Source organism: Venturia canescens, chromosome 2 (assembly GCF_019457755.1).
Source record: "Venturia canescens isolate UGA chromosome 2, ASM1945775v1, whole genome shotgun sequence".
Lineage (NCBI taxonomy): Eukaryota > Metazoa > Arthropoda > Insecta > Hymenoptera > Ichneumonidae > Venturia > Venturia canescens.
This window is the reverse complement of record NC_057422.1, coordinates 1,679,457-1,702,057: the sequence shown is the minus strand read 5'-3', so window position 1 is coordinate 1,702,057 and position 22,601 is coordinate 1,679,457. Positions and strand designations below refer to the sequence as shown.

General features: G+C 39.2%; 3 protein-coding genes across 5 annotated transcripts in view; 1 reads left to right on the top strand and 2 right to left on the bottom strand.

The window, feature by feature from the left end:
• LOC122406813 (A-agglutinin anchorage subunit-like) overlaps positions 1-4,225 on the bottom strand; it is a 53,065-nt gene extending 48,840 nt beyond the window's left edge. The window contains exon 1 of the mRNA XM_043412553.1: positions 3,461-4,225. Within this exon, the coding sequence (XP_043268488.1) occupies positions 3,461-3,521 (61 nt within the window). The 5' untranslated portion in view covers positions 3,522-4,225. The remainder of the gene's footprint in view (positions 1-3,460) is intronic.
• Positions 4,226-12,453: 8,228 nt separating this feature from the next.
• On the top strand, positions 12,454-13,801 carry Chchd2 (Coiled-coil-helix-coiled-coil-helix domain containing 2). The gene is made up of 3 exons (XM_043412550.1): positions 12,454-12,766; positions 13,079-13,491; positions 13,575-13,801. The coding sequence occupies exons 1-3, from the start codon at positions 12,726-12,728 to the stop codon at positions 13,580-13,582; spliced, it is 462 nt and encodes a 153-aa protein (XP_043268485.1). The 5' UTR covers positions 12,454-12,725; the 3' UTR covers positions 13,583-13,801.
• A 527-nt stretch (positions 13,802-14,328) lies between these two features.
• Positions 14,329-20,892, bottom strand: Miro (mitochondrial Rho GTPase). 3 transcript variants are annotated; one of them, XM_043412547.1, is made up of 13 exons: positions 20,205-20,892; positions 19,565-19,770; positions 19,363-19,413; positions 19,132-19,275; positions 18,890-19,055; positions 18,683-18,803; positions 18,375-18,567; positions 18,031-18,297; positions 17,740-17,952; positions 17,463-17,659; positions 16,880-16,918; positions 16,489-16,560; positions 14,329-16,015 (listed from the first exon to the last, which is right to left on the bottom strand). In XM_043412547.1, the coding sequence occupies exons 1-13, from the start codon at positions 20,419-20,421 to the stop codon at positions 15,889-15,891; spliced, it is 2,013 nt and encodes a 670-aa protein (XP_043268482.1). In that variant the 5' UTR covers positions 20,422-20,892; the 3' UTR covers positions 14,329-15,888. The 3 variants fall into 3 exon arrangements, with proteins under 3 accessions (XP_043268482.1, XP_043268483.1, XP_043268484.1); XM_043412548.1 differs by lacking the exon at positions 16,489-16,560 and having other exon boundaries at positions 20,205-20,883; XM_043412549.1 differs by lacking the exons at positions 16,489-16,560; positions 16,880-16,918 and having other exon boundaries at positions 20,205-20,887.
• Positions 20,893-22,601: the final 1,709 nt, after the last annotated feature.

Here is a 22,601-nt window from a genome sequence, read left to right as displayed (position 1 = left end):
GTTCGGTGGGCGAGGAGCTATTTTATGGCAAGTTTCTTTCCGCGTATTGAGTTTCGGGTCTGAATTTTCGAATCGTCACGGAGCAACGAACTCGCTTCGAGTTCAAAGGTCGTTTGTCCTAAAGCCCGAAGCGAATTGCCTCTTGGGGAGGGACACGACCGTGGAATGGAATTTGAGGAACGAGAAAGATCTCTCGGATCGTTCTTTTTCAGCAACGCAGCGCCGGATGACAGCAATATTATTTTCTGAAGCGGACGACCTTGACGTTTTTTTTACATCGTTCGAACATCGCCGGATCTTTGCAGTATTCAATTTTATACATTATATATTGAGTGAGGGGAGAAAAAATGTATTTGGCATTGTTTCTCGTAAATCCGTCATAGCTCGCAAAATGGTTCCAGACGTGGAAACGCGGGCTGCCGATTCAGTGGAAGAACACGAGCGCGAGACAAGTTCCACTCAAGTTTCCCCGCATGAAGAGTCTCTCCGAAAGTGCAGTTTGAATTTCTGTCGCAGCGAGAAAAATCGCTGCCCCACTCAGCGCCACTTTTCTTTCATCTTCGTTGTTGCTAATATTCGCTGCATTCTGTGACCGCGTACCAAAGTTGCTAAACTTATCAGCGAGGTCGACGACCCGCTCTCGTCGACCAACAATCCGCAGACTTTTCAATAGAAACACACGAAGAAACGAGAATGTACTAAAGACACGAAAACCGCTGTGGTGAACGCGATTTAATGAGTCTTATATCTGCGAATATTGACCTTTCGTCTACCCGCCCCCTCAAATTCGCGTTAATTCGACAAACGTACGTTAGACACTGTCAAAAAAAGCGATTGAATAGAAACGATTTTTCGACGCTTCAGACGAACTCGCCGTGTCGGCGGTTGTTTGAATCGATTTGTTATTTGATGAGCACGAAGCGGGGGACTAAAGTCGAGGATTCTTTGTCAGTTTATCGAGAAGCAGCCGGATCCACTTGAGTCAATCTTATCGGTATGAATTATCAGTGAATTAAGTGAGTGAAAGTAATAATGCAATAGAAGGAATTCTATTTTTGAAGGCAAATAAATTCACTCGACATTTTAACAAAATGATGTGCTAATTTTCCGACGAAAAGAACGCTTCGAGACTTCGAGTTCGAGCGTACGCTTCGAGATCCAGAAATAGAAAATTTCACATGAAAATGTAGCACCGAGGTCTCTCCGGTCTCCCCTTCCTTTATACCCACCGCGCCGAACAAACGGACGCGAGTTTTCACCGTACCGCACGCCACGCAAAAGCTTTGCTACGTATGGGAAGGTTAGTAACGTGTGAATTTGTGATGGAAAAACAAAACCGCTCTGCGGGCCAGTAGAGCAGGACTCGGTACGCGGGCGACTCGAGGAAACTCGAATATTTTCAAGAAAAATTGTCCTTTCAATGGAAGAGTCCGAAATCGAGATATTAGTGTGAAAAGTAGCGCAATAATCGTCATGGATTCCGAATCCGGTTTGCGTCGAATTTACTTTGTTACGAGATGAATAGTTCTCGGGAGTACCGACAGGGAGTCGCATCGAATTAAGAGGTTATGTGATCACAAAGAAATGAGAGTTCCGATTAGTCACGATCGAAAGGAAAAATAATAAATAAGTGAAGCCACGAGAAGCTTCAAAGGGCTATAGAATTTTGGATAAATGTTCCAAAACGTTGTCTTTCCTGTAAACACTCGATCTGCAACTCTGTTAACGGTAGCGCAGTTCTCGATGAAAAGACGACGCACAAACGTAAGAGGGAGGTAAACAAAAGAAGATGAAAACGATGAAAACGTGATCGAACTTTTGAAACGTTTATTGCTTGATTTTTAATAATAGAATAAGTAGATAGAACGTCACGAGTGTTTTCATTTCGGGATGTTAGAATGACGAGGAGTATATTCGACGATACAGGTGGCGACCTCACGTGTAAGAAAAGCGAGCGCGCTCGGGCCTCTGACGCGATCTACGCGTGGAAAAGAAAAGTAATTTTTATTTTTATTGAGTAACGTTGACCGATGTCTCGGTCTTATTTCGCGTCTGTTTATTCATAGAAAAATGAATACATCGCGAGCAAAGAGCGAAGGATTTGTGTTTGTAAAGTTTTGCATCCGTGGCTTTTCTTCTCGCTGGCAGTTCGCCACAGGATATGCGCAATTCACGCTTTTCGTCTACGTTTCGCCCACCCCGAATCGCACGAGTTTACATGCTGGTACGCGCCGCCGCGTATATATTTGCCGGACAAGAGGAAACTTCTCATTCGTCGGATCTGTGAATAAAACTTCCGGTGACGTTTACTTATTTTTAGAGCAACGCAACTCTCTCCTTAAATTCCGTGGATTATTATGAATTCGCGAAAGAATCGTTGTGCAAACACTCGTAAATTAAAAATACCGTGAAATTTTTTCTTTACCATTTTTTTTTAAATTATCAACGGATAATTGGGAAACTTATTTTTGATGAATTAATTTTTTCATTAAAATTAACTAGTTTTTTAATTTAATATTCATAACATGATTGAAAATGTGAAGAGAACTGATCGACAATTTTTCAATCGATATTCTAACGAATTTTCATTCAAGCACTTTTATATTGCTTCATTCAAAGAGCAATGAAGAATTGATTCATCAGATGAATTGAGAATAATGCAAGTATGCGTTTTCTCTGCAACGTAAGACAACACGAAAGGTGAAAAACGTGTTTACCGTCGATGTCAACTAGTATACACGCTTGTGAAAAAGAAAAAATGTTTCGTCAGCAATTCCGGATAAACGTGCCGCGCTACCTCGCGAAAATGAATGATTCACTCGATTTTTTCCGAGCTAAGCTGATTTGCTTCGCAAGTATTGTACTACCTGGCTCGAATTAGTCAGCCGTATTGCTAAGAGCGTACAAAGAAAAATGACTCATCTGCTCTACATCTGTGTGTAAACTACTTATCAAATCTTCAGCTTTCTTCCATTACATCAGATATGTTGGCGCGCGCGCGCGCGCGTGTGGTATACGAGCCGTGTAGCAGTTTCGCTCGCATTAAGGAAACGCCGTTGAAAACGCAAATGATGAATTATTTGAAAGGCATCGAAGTGTAAAAAACGGGCTGATGGTTGGAGTCGATTGTTCATTGCCTCCGAAATGAAGAACGATTGATACGAAGGAAAAAGTCGTGGTGGGAAAATGAGAAATGATGAATAAAAAAAAATTGAGAAAACAGTTTTAAAACGCCCACGGCGATAAGCGCGCATGGTTGTGCCGAAAATAGCAGGCTCGCGCTACTCCCGATACGCAATGCGCTTTTGACACGCGTCAATTGAAATTTATTTTCGGAGGAGAACGCGCCTCGCGAAATGTCATTCACTACTTAATCGCCTTTTGTCTGGCAGTTTATCATTTTTCATTGCACAGAGCTGAAAACATAATAAATAACAATGAGCAGTTAGCAAGGACTCACCGGTAGGGTCGAAGCGAGTTGTTTTTTCTTTGTTCGCTAGAGGCGCGAGCGGGATCGTCATTCTCACCGAATCCCTTGTCTCGTTATTATTCCCCGTGAAAACTGAATCCTGTTAAAATACGTGTTCAAAAGACGCGGACGATTCTGAGGCTGGTTTTCATGTTCGAAGAAAAAAGCGCGTGAGTTTGTAAGAAAAGTTTGCTTATTTCAATAACTTTTCGAATAAGACAGAACTCGTAGCGAATGTGAGAGCATGGCACTCACGTGACCGCGAAGAGTCCGAACTTTTGGTCGTTTTTTCGAAAAACTTTGCGACAATGAAAAAATCGACGGGGCCGGTGCCGCATGTCTCGATGAGAACACGATGACACTCGAGTTTTGACTCAACGTTGCGTTTGCGCGGAAGATTAAATCGCAGTTTTTAGCAACACTGATGAAACTTGGGCACGACGTTACAGCATTGAAAAGCAAAAAAACTTGTACGAACGTATGCAGAGTTGAGAAAATATATTTTCGTAAACTCCACCGACTCGGCGCTACGAGACTCGATGCTCGACAAACTTAGCGATTGCACAGAATGAACGAAGAACTAAATAAAACAAGGAGGATAGTTCAATGATATGTCATGTATGACGGAGGTATGAAGAACGCGCGCGCGCGACCGAGCGAATTGACTAGTTGCGCCGTTAGCGGACGATGCATCAGTGACAGAGCGAGCAACGAACAGCCGCGTGTATTGTCACTACACGTATAGACGTACGCGCATCTATACCTATCTTCGATGTACACAGTTATACGTGAGACGTGTTTTGGTGCTGCTGCTGGTGGCACGAACCGTGTACCGCATTCGCGAGCCTTTTATTTCGTTTTTTTCTCTTCCCTCCTCTTTTTCTTCGTGGGATTCTCCCAGGCTTCGCAACACTTTTCCAAAGTCCCCTCAAGCTACGCGTCTTCGAGCACGGTATCGTAGCGCCCTCGCATCTACACGCGTACTCCCACGGGTTTCACACTCGAGGATGCAAAGAAATAATAATAAAAAATAAATAAAAACGACGTATTTGTTTTACCCGCTTTTGTATGGTATATCGAGAGAAATTTTCTCGAACGATGAGGCGTAAAAGACCGTCTCGTGCGCGCTCTAACGACGTGACAAAACAACACTCGCGCTCCCGCGTTTTCTTTGTATACAAACATGCGCTAGAGCAGTGAACTGGTCTTTCACTCGAGCTCGTACACACCATGTGGGATTCATTTGTACCGATTATTATGCTGTATGAAGTTGAACATGAGCTATTGACCCCACAATATACCGATGCGAAGACAATACCTAGGACTCGGCCGTCGAACCTGGAAGAGGGTCGACGCGTTTCCGTGATTCCGCGCGGAAACTAATAAAGGTTCCATGTATTTAAAAATTTTAGAACAAGTGACATGAAAGTGACAGTGTATACCAGTTAAATAAACAAATTAATTAAGTAAAAACAAACTGAGTAAATAAATAAATAAATTCTCATTGACTCAACAATACACCAAGAATAATATGGAACCATGAGTACAACCGGCCAGTCTCAATGATTAAGCAGTGAGAATCTCAACGATTAAACCAAAAATTAATAGAAGCTAAATGAAATAATACATTAAAATTATAAAAACTACATATAAAACCACATCAATGTATAAAGAAAATGACACACTAAATTCTCCCAATTTCCGCATCTCTCGAGGCTAATCCAGCTTACGAGGGGTATAATAAAGCGAGAATAAGGGAAAAAATTATCAACATAAATATAAAGATAGCGTTTGCCTAAGGAAATAGAACATGGAATGTAATTCACAGTCTCGGTGTGCTTTTTGACTTCCCTGAATTACTTATTCTATTGTTCCTTCCCCTTTGCTCAACAACGCAGCATAATCTTAGACTTACATTCAAATAAATTTATATTTAAAACAATCTACACACTTATATATATAGAGGAACTCACACCAACCTCAAAACAAATCGACCCTTGGCCGAAGCGGTTTATTACCAGTGGCCAGGTTAGCTTCACGGATTATACGTGACGCTAGCCAAATAGAAAGAAGAAGAAGAAGAAGACAATACCTATAAATCATTCGTCTATAAAATGCCTCGTCGGAGTCATCGGTTAACCTCCATTCTCATATTCTTCTTGGGTCTCGGCAGGTACATTGTTCCAAGCGAATCCAAAAGTCCGATCGTCGCGCTGACAATAAATGAACCGAACTTTTTCCTAGTCCCAGCTCCCCCCCCCATATTTTCTCGGCTTTATAGAGTTTTGAAAGCGAAAAATTAAGTCGAAATGTGTAAATCGTCTACCTCTCAAGAATTCGATAACCTCGAATTACGGTAACTAATTTTTTAAAACGAAATATTTTTTCATTTTCGTATTATACAATTAGCCATCGTCTCAATTTCATGTTTCGAACGACACACGTGAAAAAAAAAGTAAAACAAATACTCGCTCTAATCTTTTTTCACGATTGAGGGTCATTCTCGACGTTCAAGCGAGTTTTACCCGACGATTGGGAGCATTCGCTCGAAAACTTTTGATCGTAAGATAGGAATCGCACCCGAAGATGGAAAAACCTCGGCCTTAAAGATATTTGCGTTGGAACAAGATACGAATAGATAAAATCTGCTCCACATAAAAAACATCAAAGAAGGTATTTTTTTCTTCATCTTTTATTTCAAATGCTTTAAATCTCAATGATTAGCGAGCGAATAAATTAATACTCAACGTACAGCGATCGGAAGTAAATATATTTATGTTGAAAACAAACAGCAGCCGCGTTTGGTCAGTGTACGGGAAGCAAAATGAGAGTAATCCGTATGATTTCACAATTCGAATATATTGATGCGCACTTGTTGAAGACAGCAGACGCGAATAAAGAGTAAAGAGAGAGAGAGAGAGAGAGCGCGAAAGAGGGACGACGACGAGCGGGAAAAACAGAAAATGTTTGGAGGAGGGAGGACTGACGAGGACGAGTAACAGAAAAATGTGGAAAGAAGGAAAAGGCGGCGCTGCGCACGCGATAACGTACCGATATAATAGCGACGTGAAGAATCGGAGCGACAAAGAATCGACATGCTGTTATTTTTATTTTTCTACCGTTTTATCTCCATGTTATTTCATGCTTCTCAAGCAATAGTCATCATGTGCAAGAGTTCTACGGACACTGGGGGGACATTTTTTCTCGTATGCAAATAACAAGTGAACTTCAAAAAAAAGACGTTGCGTCACGTATTCTCCTGTCACTTTGTTTCTTTTTTGAGTACGTCATCATTTTTCGAAAACATAGTGAGCACATTGTCGCGTTACATTTTGTTTTCCATCCGTTTATAATATTCCCAGTAATTTCGAATCTGCAACGAAATCGGAACTGCGATTCTCTGATTTTTGACTATTGTAGGTTATGTTCGTCATTTATTTGGATACCGTGTTAAGCGCGTGAACCAATAGAAAATGAGAAATAAAATTATGATTAATAATAATTCGTGTCGATCAATATTAACCTTCGAGTCTCATATGATTTTATTGGCGATTATAAATTCACTAATCGATGTTGATGTTGTAAACGATAACGGGAATAGCTTATTGCCGAAAAAAAAAACAAAAAGATGAGAGACGATCGTTGGAGATTTTTTTTGTATCGGAAGTCTGTATAACGAGAAAATGGAAGTTGTTTATATACAGACTATATTAATGTCAGAAACGACAGGAGTTATGTTCGTATAGCTATAAAGATGGGGCGTTTATCCTCGGGCGAGCGCATCGACACGTCTCGTTCTATATAAATGCGTGTCTCTCGGCCGGTCTATTCCGGGGCATTTGACTTATTGGGGATCGTCGGTAATATACGTATACAATATGCAAAAGGACGCTTGTTGGGTTCTGCGACGCTGCTGCTTCGAATCAAGGTCCGACGCCGCAACAACGGCACCGCGTGAGCATGTTTTCATCGTGGCGCCGGTCGCAAGATCGACGCGATCGATGATCCATCCTATTTTCTGCACGTTCATTTATGGGGTGTCCAAGAAATCTGTTGTTTCATCGGAAGATTCATGAAAAAAATGCATGTGCAATCGCGTATCGCGTTCGAATCGCGGCAGACCGTCACGGAAAACATTAAACGCGTTTAATTTTGAGGTTAGTTGAAATTCGGTGAAAAGTTCATTAGATGCGACGCTCGAGTTTCGCTTGACAATATTAACGTTTATTTTTGTGACTGGCGTAGAGTTATTTTTTTGAATTTTTATCGAATTATATAATTCATGTTGGAACTAATGTGTGGAACGATCCGAAGACGAAGGACGACGCGGTCACGAGTCTGTCAAATCGAACGATTCGCTTGCACTCGCAATGGCGGACATGGATGTCGTTGTTTTTCTTATGTCAGGTAGCACTACTGAGGAAAATTTGTAAATTCTGATTAGCGAGTCTGACTTTTTACAAGTGTTTAGCGTGTCCCGGAGCTGTCAAGGATGAATTTATTCGAGAGAGTATAAAGTGTACGGTTATTGGCTCAGATATTCCAATTCCAGTGTCTGCAACACAAAATTTTTTTCATTACACGATAATTGAAAACGATTAATAAAATAGTAGTTCGGAGCTAATAAAAGCTAGCGCGGAAGTTAAAGTGACACGTAAACCGAGAGGTTGTTAGGCGCTCGTGCGTGGCGAAGAATTGACAAAAAGCGGAAGCACGCAATTCAAGGCGCTTCTATGCATGATAAGAGGTCGCGCTAAGCCACACGAAAATGTACACAGATCTATTGAGCAAAAAAGCAGTTGATGCCGAGTTCGTCCCTCGAGACTCTTGCACGATCGTCGAAGGTCGACCTTCGATTTCTCTTCATTGTTTATCGACGAAGAAACAAAAAGTAATGCTTGCCAAACGATTATTAGAAATGGAGTTTGTAACGGCTCCCTAAAAATCTTTCGAGCGGACATCGGATAAATATTCTATTCACGAATTCTGTGGAATTTTAACGAGCAGAAATCGAACGTTTTTGCCATCTGTGTGTAACTAAACTGAGAAGATCGTGCTATTCAAATATTAATTTTGTCTTCTTCGATACGAAGAAAAAAAAACTTTATACATTCATACCAAAACGAAGTCGGCAGAAAAAGATCTGCATGGCTACGATCGTCTTGCTATTTTGAGGTTAGTTTTGCTTTTGGGTCAAATGTTTTGTGCTCAAGCATGTCTCTCAGTTCTCGTATCAAGATATGCGAGCAGATAAATGCCACTCCCGTAAATCTTTGTAGACTAAATATAAAGTTTACCTTCGAAAAGTTGAACTACCCGAAGGTCATCGCCTCGCTGGTAATTATCATTGTGGAGCATTTGCACGACATGTGCGACGACCGACCGAGCGAGAGAAAGAGAGAGAGAGAGAGAGCAGTCGCACAGCTGCAAATATGTACGAGAGCGCTCGCCAGCAAGATCAACGAACCTCTGCATTCGCGATCGTGCTGATGACCGTTCATATATATACATACTACGTAGCCATGAAAAAGTACAACGCACCATGCATATCTCATTTATAAATGTGCATTATCGGCTTTCCGAATAAACGCGAGAAACCTCGAGCACTATATCAATCATAATAAACTGACGTAAATTTTCTCCTCGTTGCATTATATCGTATCGTCGTAACTTCGATTGAGGCCAGTCTCCGGAGCGAAATTAAAAAAGCGTATTTATACTATGCGATTAATTGGGTCAACAGGATCATTTCGACGCGAATTTGAATTATTTGCTTTTGTGACCTTAAATTCGGAACGGTAGGCATCATATTCGATACAGATTTCAGTGCTTTCTGCGCTCACCGTTTCGACCTGTCATTTTTTTTACGAATTCGATGGGTTATTAACAAAGTATCAATGGATAACCTAACTTTCGTCATCTGTTTGTTGTACAGGTAGACAGAACATATTTTATTTGTCAATGCTTCTGTCGATATATCTTCGCAGTTTGACGCATCAATAGTTTATCTTTGTTTCTTTTTACGCAAGGTGTCATGTCCTTTTCAGAGACGTTGTTATGACGGGGATACCGAAAATTGCGGTTCTATTTTTCTGTGGTAATTTTGGCTTCGTACCTCTCCATTTGCGAAAATCTTTTCTCTAGAAGACAAAGGCGTGGACGTGTTGACGAGCGGAAAAATTATTGAATGTTTTTGAGCAAAGATGGTTCTTGGCAGAAATTCAGGTGTCGCCAAGTTTTTTTATCGTTTAGTTAAATATTTTCACTCTGTGAGTTCGCTCTTAAAAATCGTCGATTGTAGTAAGCAATTCACGTTTATTATTTTACTCGAGCTCGAACAGGCACTGCGAGCGTTGTTATCATCGCGAGTCATTGTTTGTTCGATTTTTCTCAATAGCATGACCTTCTATGACATTTTTGTAAGACGAGACTGATATTCAATAGTTTCGAGTTTGAAAACTCTTTTTTGAAGATGGCCCAATTATCGACTACTAGAAAATTATTGAGTCGCAGAAATGCAACTGAGCTGTTTTGTAATAATGATAATAACGTGGAATATTACTAATAATGTGGCCTGACTTGCGCGATTAATTTTTGAATATTTTAAAATATATTCTGCACTAACGAGAGTGTCGTTCGGAGTTGTCTCGATTTCTGATGATTTTCTTGTTTTCACCGATCGAACCAAGTGGCGCCATCATTCGGTGATCCACTCAACCTTCTCGTAGTTTTCGGCTCCGAACCAAACAAATTATAACCCTCAACAAAAACAATTTGGAGACCAAGAAGGAATGTTGAGTGTTCAAAGGATTTAATAGACAAAAAAATCATGATGCGCACTTCATCCGTTCGAAGTAACTTTTATTCGAATCACTAATTCTGTTGATATGAATCGACGATTGCATAAAATTACACCATTTTCTTCGATAGCCGGAGAGCCACTTTTTCGCAGAATTTCGACGATGGTAAAGACCGATACAAATTTAGAACATTACTTTGCAAAATTGCAACGGTTGCGAATAAACCCTTGCGATTGTATCACGGTCACGTTCTTTCTTGATTCACTGAGATATAATTGTCAATAAAAAAGAGCGTTTCAAATATAGTACAGTGTTATTTTCTGAAAACATATACCCAGATAGATATTTTGCGCTAGAATTACAGCAATAACACGGCACGAAATTGAATTTTGAAACACAAATATGGTATCTTTTGCCGCCGCATAAAGCTTTATTATGACGGCACGGTATTGCGTTTAATACCGTAAAAAGAATCACAATACGCCGACACGACGTGCCAATTCGTAATAGCAACAGAACGACAACAGAACAGCACGCTGTGCCGTTGTATTAACCGAATAAGCGTGGGTAATGTAACAGCAACGAAACGGCAATAGAACAGCACGTTGTGCTGCTGTATTGCCAGCAAAAGAACAGCACATCGTGCTGCTGTATTGCCAGCAACAGAACGGCAAAAATAATTTTAACAAATTGAAAAAAAGCGGCCGTTCCGAGGGAGACTCGATCCCGGGACCTTCGGAGTCCTAGTCTGATGCGCTATCCACTACGCTACTAGATGTCTTATAGTTTAGAAACAACAAAACTTCTATATAAATCTTGGTTCACAATTTACATATAAATTTTGTTAGTATGTAAGTACAATATGCTGATAACGGAGTACATACGGCACTAGATTCGAACTCCGAAACTCCCGGGGTCGAATCTCGCTCAGAGCGAACGATTATTTTTTTTCGATTTATCTACATTATTTTGGCTGGCAATCCAGCAGCAGGCAGTGGTATCGCCAGTGTGAAGGCGATACGAATAGAATACCAAAAATAATTTGAATAAATCGAAAAAAGCTATTCCTCCGTGATTTATATAAGAGTTTCGATGTTATTAAAATATAAGACGTTTAGTAACGTAGTGGATAGCGCATCAGACTAGGACTCCGAAGGTCCCGGGATCGAGTCTCCCTCGGAACGGCCGCTTTTTTTCAATTTGTTAAAATTATTTTTGCCGTTCTGTTGCTGGCAATACAGCAGCACGATGTGCTGTTCTTTTGCTGGCAATACAGCAGCACAATGTGCTGTTCTGTTGCTGGCAATACAGCAGCACGATGTGCTGTTCTATTGCTGTTCTGTTGCTGTTACATTACTCACACTATTCGGCAATGCAACAGCACGGCCTGCTGTTCTGTTGCCGTTCTGTTGTTGTAACGCATGCACGCGTATTGCCGACATCTTGTTAATATTATTTTTCACAATTGTGCTGCCAAATTTACCAACGTGCCGTTAGTTTGCAGCTCAACTCGGAAGCAAAATATGCAATATTTACGTCATGCTATTCCGAATCGTAACGTCGTGTTGCTGTAGTTATTCTGTTTCTAATTTTTTCACAGCACGTTTGTCTATCTGGGTACATATATGTATATATATAATCTCGTGACAATCGGCTATAACCTGTGTGTTTGAACGGAATGTAACGAAAATCATTGAAAAAAAGAGAGCGTTCGAAAGACTCATTTGATTTCCAAAGCACCACGATTTTTGTCACATCATTCTTTCATGTTTTATATATGTCACCTGCGGTCGGTTTAATATATTTCTTCTTGTAGCATGTGTCTGATTTCGTAGAAAACTCGGTCGATAGAGCTTCTCAATGGAGAACGATTCGACGTATCATTACGAAATCATGTATTTTAATTGAATTTATTACTTCTTCGGATAAAAAACGATGCATCATATGGTGCAATTCGAATAGTGCGCGTTTCGTCGCAGCGAACACCACGTTTTCATGTGTTCTCATCGCTATTATCGACTGAGTCGAACACCCGCGAAGTCAATAAAATTTTAGAAATATATTTATACTTCAAAGCAGCGTGTATTGGAGTACCAAATCGTCAAACACTTCTCTAATATTGCACCGTTAAAAAAAATCGGGGTCAACTTCCGGTTCGAAACGTGGTTATCCCAGAGATCACTTGCAGCTTCCTTTGTGTTCTATCTTAATTTCTAGAAAACCCTCCGCGTTTCTGTCGTCGTAACGCAAAATTATATATAAAAATAATATATACATCGATAGCCAGCACCTATTGTGCATATACCCCCACTCCAAGGGTTACGCAACCAGCTTCACGATCGAAGAAAAGCGAGAGAAACACAGGACGACAGCTAACAGTCACAGAGTGAATTTCAAAGCGATAAGACGTAATAAAGTCGAATCTAATCCCAAAGTTTTTTGAACTACGAATAACAATGCCACGACGAGGAAGAGCATCTGCTCCACCACCAAGAACGTAAGTAGATTTTATATGATTGAAAACTTTTCACCCTGATTACGAGGTCTTTCGTTTCCGAAATATTTGTTCCATTGTGAATAACCTCTTCGGAGGAACATTCTCGGCTACAAAAACGAGGCTTTCGTTACGTCACTGTCACAAGGTCTAGGGCTACCGACTGTTGTGACGTAGTCGGTACAAAGTGCTATTATAGAACAGCGTACATATAACTGAACATGCGCATATATTTATGAATTATCATCGCGTAACGTAGGGGAATTTCATCATTTCGTGTCGTTGTCACTACCAATATCTTGTCCCTCATTCCAGTGTAAGGCCTGCAGCAAGGGCTGCCCCAGCACCAAGGGCTGCACCCGCAGCTCAGCCGCCTGCCCATGCCGCACCACCGCCATCAGCCCCAATGGTTGCTCAACCACAGGGGCCGTCTCTCATGGGACAAATGGCAGCTACGGCAGGAGGAGTAGCTATTGGATCTGCGGTTGGACACACCATTGGACACGCCATGACCGGCCTCTTCAGCGGTGGGTCCAGCGAGCCTGCACAGGCCGCAGCTCCTGTTGCTGCAGCCCCGGCTCAACCGTTGTACCCCGGCGCCGCTTCTCAACCCGCGGGCACTTGTGCCTGGGAAATCAAGCAGTTCCTTGAGTGTGCTCAAAATCAAAGCGACCTTACACTCTGCGAGGGATTCAAGGAGGCAATGAGTCAGTGCAAGCTCGCAAACAGTCAGTATCTCCCTTCCAAGTTTTTACTTTTCACATATCTTCAGCACAGCTGGACTCACAATGCACTGCTCTCTTTGTTTCAGATATCTAAACTGAATTGAGAGACGAAGATGAAATTAGCAGCGCCGTATTCCAATTAAAGAGGATAATTTTTTTTTTATAGTGACCCCTTCATGAGCTTTTTGTTTTACTAAAATTCTCAATACGAGAATATATTTCGATGTCGATCATCATCATAAAATTCTAGATCTATGCTGTATACTACTGAAGCAAACAGAAATAATAAAGACTAGATGTTACAACCTGGAAATATCTAGAGCTCATTTTCATTTGATACAAACTCTGTTCAGGATTTCCTTTACCACTTTTTCAGTTGATACAGCAAAGCACTAACTAAGTTCCAATGAATCCATAGTGAAGTGTGTTGCAAGTATGAGATCAATAATTTCATAGGGCGGTGCTATACAATCGGGTCTTGGTTGGGATCATCTATGAATTGTGAGTCAGTTTCATTGAATGTTGAAGTGCGCTGAAAATCTCATGAATGTTTTTTTTGGTGTGAATATCTCTAAGCTTTAGAAACTTGCAATACATTGTTGAGTATGAAGACCGAGTATATTTTGAACGACCTGTGGTTTCCCATTGATTTTCTGAAACTGAAGTTGGAGCAGTATAAAATGATATCAAAGAATAGAGTTGGTGCAAATTTTCACCCAGCAATTAATAATATCAAAGTTTGTGTCTATAATGAAAAAACTTTTCCTGGAAATGCAAAAATATTTCTTAAGATTTTGCTGGAAATATCGAAATGTTGAAAGGAATGAAGAATATCCCCTGTTATCCAACTTCCACTTCCGATTTATTCTACCTGGAGTTAGGAAAATTACATAAATGTGTGGATGAATGAAGTATGTTTATAGTTTGCGTTTTCCTCTTACAGCGATTTGTGCTCAAAAGCATTTTTTCTTTGTAGCAGGCACAGACGACTGCGCACCAAAAATTGGGTGCCCTTTGAAATCAGAATTTTTATCCAATTTTAATGGATCAACATTTCATTCATACTCTTACGCAGAAAAATATATAAATCTATAAACGATGGACCAAATTTGCACCAACGCCTTATCGTCAAGATTTTCACAAAACTGGGAAATATATATTTTGAACCGTTTGTTTCCAATAGATTTGATCTGGTATAATTTCTGTACTTTTTTCTTAGGTCGAAGTTACATCTAATAAAAATTTCGATGAAGTGAAGAGTTAAAATTCTGAATGTTTAGCCAAGTTTTTCAGAAATACCACATTAAGTTAATCTGAAACTACTACGATCGAGCCTCACAGGTTATTGCGTCTTAGTCTTTTCGTTTGAAGTTATTCTAATGCAATAGAATCGAATTGTGAGTGAAACGATTCTAAAATTTTAAGTACTTCGGAAAATATACAAGTTAACATTCAGGAAGTTTTGACAAATGAAAGTGTTTCATCGAGCTGAAGGACCAGGGTCAAAATAACTCATCAGCAGTGTCATATCCAATTGAGTTATTAAATAACCTATAACGCTTGTTACTAAAACAGAGTGAATCCCAATGCAGACACTGACAATGTACACGTTGACTAAATTCTTTAATTTCAGACATCGTGAAAAATCACCTGTAACGTCACATTCTAAAGTTCACCGTATGTTTCCTTAGGAACCCGCAACAATTTTTAAAAAGTATAATTTTTTCCTTGTAATGCTCAATATTGTAATCGCAACAAAACCCTCCTCCGACTCGGAGATAAAATTCTACAAACGGAGCGTCATTTGGGATGTCCTAAAATCATGCGAATGATTACATCGAGGGTAAGAATGTTGAATAATTTTACCAATCTCGGACACATTTGTCTGTTGATAGCAAAAGAAAAACAGGTTCCATGCTCGCAACGTGATGTTTTGATGAAATGAGACAAAAAAAAGCTATGAAGACAAGACTCGATAAATAAGCAGCATCTCTGTACTTTCCTTCTGGGCATTTACCATGATTACACTTTGCGTTTGGCAAAGCGAAAGAAATATAATTAAAAAAACATGTATAAATGAAATATTCGCTTGGTGGCAGTGTATAGAAGAAGATCCGCATGATACCAAGGAATAGAAATGTTGTCAAAACAAGAGAAAAAATATCACTGTGTAAAACTAACAATAATAAATATCATGATTGTGTAAACATCGTTCGAGCCCTAATATGTAGAAATCGATGATTTCAGAACAAAGTTTATTAACTTAATGCGTGTGTTCACGAATTATAGGATTTGAAACAAGGGGATTATTCACGCATACGAGGGACTGTCGGGATCGGGAGGGTAACTAAAAAAAATATTTATATATATAAACATGTGTATATATAGATGTATGGTAGACTATCTTTTGTCAGTATTGAGGACTCGCATCATCATGAAACCGGCGATGGTAGCTGCTGCGATGCCAAGACCTGCTTTCCACCAAACGACCGAATCTCCTTGTATTAAACCAAATTGCTTCATGTGTCTGGAATAAGAATAATAACGATTGATTTCAATTGGAGAGAGCTCAAAACAATATTTTTTTTATTAACTATGCTTCAACGCGCGATAACATTTCGGACCCTTCGATTCTAGACCTTCCTTATTGGAGAGTCTCAAAAAATGATGAAAAACTATTACTTCGCACGTTGATGCATTATTTTCCAACTATTTACCATGTTCGTTGCGCAACGAGACTAGAAGCCCAGAAAAATACAAATGTATGCAGTGCGAAGGATATTAGATGTATCAGCGCAAAAAAAAACAATATTTGGATTATCGTAACATGCTCGTGCAACGTAAAAAAATGTTAATACATTCCCATTTTTGTTTCCGGTGAGGTTTTTTCCGTCAAATAAAAAATGAAATGAAAAATATAATTTATTAAGATTGAGAGACCGAGTAAAACGGAGATACGAAAAAAAATGGACAAACTGTAAAAAATACGAGAGAAGAAACCTTTTGAAAGAACTGCACCATTCGGTAGGTGCAGTATTGACGAGCAACATGTGGACCATTCGCCTTAAAGTACTGAAAAAGAGGCCGAGTTTAAATGATGATTCGTCGGTTCGATGGTCATTACTGAACGACACAAAACAGTGTTTTTACCGACCGATCTCCGTGATCCGTTATTTCGCGAACGAAACAAATACTTGGACGCATTTATTCATAAATGATATTATTATTAGTGCAATATTCACAGTGAGATATTCGTACGTGAATGTAAGCCGTAAGCTTTTTTTCATGTTTTTCCCCCTGAGCGAAATATATAATGAAATTCGGATGATTCGATTACAAAACCTATGACGTGCCTACTAACAAATTTTATACAGTGAAATATTGAACCAACCTGTGTCTGTAAAATAATACCCACGCTGCTTGAAAGCGGCTAAACACGAAATTGCTCTCGGTTAGTGTTTATTGCGAAAAAAAAATAGTATTTATCACGATTGCCACTTGTTCATTTGATCATATAATTCATTTTTCATCTTGGTAGCATTGAACTATTTCTAAAATAAAACGTAAACGATCTGAATTTCCATCGATTCTTTCTGTCTCTTTTTCGTTTGCCTTAACATTTCATTTCTCTCGTCCGGCAAAAGAAAATTATTTAACGTGACAAATACAGTGTGGGCGCACCGTGAAGTACGTCTTTGTAAAGGGTGGAGCAATATATAAATAAAAATAAACTGGAGCGTGACTAGGGAATATTCTCACAATACGCTTTGCAATCTAAATGAGAATTTTTCATATTTTCAACTACGGCAGAATCGATTTTTATTCTTCCTCTCCAAGATCCAAGCGGTCTAATGTCTTTTATTTTACAGCATTTCATTCTTTATGCATTTTTTTCCAAAGAGATTTCAAGAGGCAAAGAATTTTGTTTGCTCAAGTTTTATTTTCGTTTTTTGACAATATGGAAAATTACTTACGGGAAGGCTGCCATTGTTGCGAGCTTAACAAATATCTCGGGTCGGACTGTCCTAGTCACGCTGTACGGCTGCGGAGGCATCAGTTTATACTTGCTACAAAAACTCGCCGGTTGAAGTAAGTACTCCTGTTTCACTTCCGACAAATCACTCTTGTTCGCTACTATGAGCACCGGAATTTTACTGTCCGCAAAGTACTTCTACGGATGAAAAAAAAAATCATTTTCACAAAATCGCTGAAATATTTTCCATATGAAATATTATCTCGTCTTTCACTCACAATGTATATTCTGGCGATATATTCAAAGGATTTTGGATTGCTCGCGTCGTAAACGAGAGCAGCAGCATCGCACTGAATTTGTGCTGGAGTTAAGGCATCCTGAACATTCATTATATTAATGTCACGTAGAATAATAGTTTTTTCCTGACCGTAAACGTGAACGGTGTTAACGGTCACGTGACTTTTTGCTGGAACTTTGTCATCAGTCAATTTCTAAAAGTAATGAAGAACACATTTTTTAGTACCAAATGTTTGAGTACCAAATGAAAAAACGTTAAAACTGTTCGCTACCTCGAGTTTTGGGTCAATGAGGCTCCTGCACAGTGTTGTTTTTCCACTGCATTTTGGCCCTATGACGTGACAAGAATACACATTTCTGCTCGATTGTTTTTTCGCTAGATCCAATTTCTTCTCTCGTGTTATTGTTACAGCGCTCGTTTGACACTCGTTGTTGTACATATTGTAGCCGAGGTAAGCCATGTACTCGAGGGTCTTACGAACGTTGGTCAACGTCAAATACGCCCACTGACACATGTAGCCTTGATACGTTAACCATCCCTAGATTAACGGTAAAACGACCATGTGATTCATTTGTTTTGGGAAACTATTGACTATCTTTCAAAATAATCGACTACCTTTTCATTCGTTTTCACCATGTGTTTGTACTCGTCGTTCCAAGGTGGGGACGAGCAACGAGAAAACAGGGAATCGAGTTCGGAAGGAGAAAGAGCTTCGTCCCGATCCCGGTCGTGTTGCATAAATAAAAATGTCAAAAACTGCTGTCCCTTGTGTGAAAGTTCTGTCGAACAACCAGGCGGTACTTTGAAACTACAACATTAAAAATTACGTTAGTTTTGTCATAAAATTCTTATTGATATTTTACCAATGTTATTCAAACGTCCTGAGTCGTTTGACTTTGTCGTTAATGATAGTTTATTCTTACGTTGGATGAATATATTCCTTCGACATTTGAAGTTCATTGTCGTAACCAAACTTTCTCAATACTGCCCATGTCGTTTCGTTTCTTCCACGCTGAATAAATAAACACTGGAGATACATGAAACCTACGAAAGATTTACAAGAACGATGTAAATCCAATTTTTAAGGAATTGCTCATGAGTTAAGAGTAAAATTCTTGTTCGGAATTCACCTTTCATTGTGACGAAACCGTTACAAGTGCCATCTTGGATATTCTTCGATAGTACAGCTTTGACATCCTCAAGAACTTGCGGTTGTAAAGGAGTGTTGAAGCACGACTGTTGAAACGCATTGAGTTCCATATCGTTCAAAAGACCGTCATTATCGAAGTCACATATCTGTGATAACAATCGCAATTTAATATGACAAGGTTTGAGTCTCGAAAAAACGATGATTTGAGAAGTCGCAGCTCACTTTAAATATTCTTTGAAGCGCTGTTTTACACTCCGGGGTCAACTCCTGAGTGTCGTAATTGTAAAGAGGTGTTGTAGGATGTAGCACAGCTTTCTGAGCATAATAAAACATTTCTGAAATGTTTTGCAGAGTTTTGGCTGAACACTGCAATGATAAATGATTGTTGAATAAGGGAATTCAGCATCAATATTTAGCAATGAATTCGTCTGTCTGCATTATCAAAATCTTTACCTCGATGCAGCTTTCAATTTCTGAGAATTCTTTCATTATTGGGTAAACAGCCTGAAAACGTTCAAAATTATTATTTTCCTTCTCATTTCCTTTCTAGAGCAATAAATTATATCATAGTTTCATCCACGAGTAAGTTCTTCCGTCAGTTTCAGTCGATCAAAGAAGTGAGAAATATTTCAATGCAAAACGGTTTCAAATTTACCTCTATGGTGGAATAATCCACAAGATCGATCTTATTTCCTACCAACACCACGGGACACCTATTACTGGAAGAGCACTTTCTGACTAATGGTAACCAGTAGCTAGCCGCCCTGTCTAGAGTATCTTCATCGTCAACCGAATATACAATACAAATAACGTGTGCTTTTTGTATTTCATCCATCAATTGATCTTCCGTTTGTTCGGTAGCTGTGGGAGAATTAGAAAATCAGCAAACGTCAAAATGTGAGTTTACGGTCGACGCTGTCTCAACTTTCTCAGGCATGCTATTTTTTTGGTATTAGCAAAAAAATTGATTGTTCCTAGAAAATTCTACAGATTTCAATTAAAGCTCCTAGGTGATGATGCAACATAATATTTATACAAAATGTGCTAACTTTTCAACAACAAGGCAAAAAGTTAGAGGAATCAATCAAATTCGTTTTCTGGAGAAGTTCGTTTGATGTCATAACAAAAAATACTCCAAAAATAACATTTTACTCCAAGATGCAATAAACTGGACAACGAAATAAAAAAAAAACATCTGAGCGTAAACGTAAATACAAGACATGTAATATTTTCCGAAAAATTGTTCAGATACTATTGAATTTGAATGAGTAAATAAATAAAGAAAAGTATTTTACCGGAATAATCGACTATGTGCGTTGGGACTTGTTCGGGCGTAACATCGGCTGGTATCGTGATTTCTTCAGCTTTGTTGGGTACTTCCTCGGCGTATTCTTCGCTGACTAAGGATAGGATCAGTGATGTTTTGCCGACACCCCGGTCGCCGACGAGGAGTATTCTGACATTGCGCCGTAGCGCAATTTGTCGTTGCACCATACCGCCCGAAACAACCATTTGTCGTTTCGTCGTTAGTTTAACAACAACCAATTTCACCGCACATAAAAATTTTCAAGCCGGAATATATTCTTGTCGGCCCCGTAACAATTTCAGGATCGTGCCATGTTTCAATCGCGGCCAAAACACCCCACGAAGCCAAAACTGCAAAACGAACCTAACCTCACTTTTTTGCTTTATCTTTGTCCTTCGTATTTGTGAGCTCTGCGGATCCGCCGCAAACCTAACGGTTCCAAGTAACACACACACACACACATACATACACACGGGCACGTACGAATAACTCGATGTACATGTATTTATATTTGAAGGGGGTCGGGAGATGAAGCGCGAGAGTTTAACAAAACGCTGCAGTAGTAGCGAAGCTTTCTGATATCATGCCACTTATACGTTTTTCATTCATTAGTAGCTTTTGTCAACACGAAGCCCAAACCCGTTTGGTTGAAATTTCTTTTTTTCAATCCATTGTTTATCTACAAAAAAAACCGAAATTTAATGAGAGGGTACTGCACAAACGTAGAGACACGGGGACGACGGGGATGAGTTACACGCGCGATATGCGCGTACCCTGTGCCTGTGCGCTATAGATATACATATCTAAATACATAGCGAATTTATACCACCCGCTGTGAACGCTCCGTGGGCGTTTTCTTAACTTCAAGTTCACTCGCTGGGGTAGCTTTTCAAGGTTAAGCGGGAAAGTACCAAGCTTTATAATGTCAACCATGTATACACACACACACACACACGACGCACTGGCATAAGAGTTTGAAACAAGCTCTGTGGGGGATTTTTTTTCTTTATTGGAGCAGCCCGAGCAGCCCCAGTGGAGCAGAGTGAGCAACGCCAAGTCCCTTGTCGTGTGGATAGAGATGATGCGCGTAGAGCCTGAATCGATCGGTCAGAAACTCTACTCGGATGCCTCGTGGTTAATACGATGACCTTGTATCTTTAAGGTCGGACGTAGTATTTTGTAGCTTTGTCATTACTACTCTTTCCATATATTGCTTCTATAAATATATAAACTATTATTGTGTTACAGATCGATATTCATTCCCTTCCAAAAGTTTTTTCTCTCGCTCCCTCGAAATATCTCAATGATTAAGCAGGAGTTTCAGAAAATAAATGCTTATTTTGTTTCGCTTATTTATTTCTCCGCTCCTGATGGATTTCGTAACATTTTCGGAAACGTACATAGTAAAAGTCCTCGATAAATTTCATCTTTCGATATTCTTTGAAAAATTACAAGTATTTATATATATCCGAATCAAAGGCGGTACGTTCGGAGTAGTCGAAATCTCGCAATTTCTGAGCTTCCTTCGATGATTTAATTCTTTTTGATTAATTAATCCATACTATTTAATTATTTATATTATTATTATTATATTAATATTGATATAAATAATAATAATAATAATCAATATAATTATTATAATGAATAATTAATGAAAGAAAATAAATAATCCTTCAAAACATACTGGAATTAAAATGAATTTTAATTCCAATGTGCGCAATTTATACTCACAATTATTTGATTGAAAATTCTCCGTTTGACGTGCGATCGACGAATTTTTTTATGTTTTCGACTCAATCAGCATTTCTCGATCGAATATTTTTCTTCCATTCATAATCTCTATATTTGGAGTATCTTGTTATGAATTTTTGAGCATGCGAATAACGTGCTTTGAAGGTCGCGTTTTTTAAATTGCAGCCTCGGTCTTCTGATAAGATAAGTGACTTCGAATTCTTCGAAGTCTTTTGTACAGGCAAAAAATGTTGAAAAATGAGGGATATCAAGTTTTAATATTTTTGAGCAACGCAATTTTGGGTATTTTCTTACCCCAAAAACGTTTTTTCAATTTTGGAATTGCGTGGGAAATTCCGGAAAACTTTTCGTACGTAATTTTTAAATATCGTTTCAAAAAACAACGGTTGAGCAGTAAAATTTTGAGGTCCGAAAATTTATAAAAACGAAAAAAAATGATTTTTTGCTTTACTCCGATTTCTCAGTTCTTGATGAATCAACATTTTGGAGCTCGATACTTTTCCACTGTGGGCTCGAGTCTCGGTCATTTTGAATTTTGATGAATGAAAAAAACTAAAAAAGTCGGGATTCCAATGATTTCGCTGCGTAGAACCAACCAATCGATTATCGATTTTTTCCAAAAATCTCAAAAGCC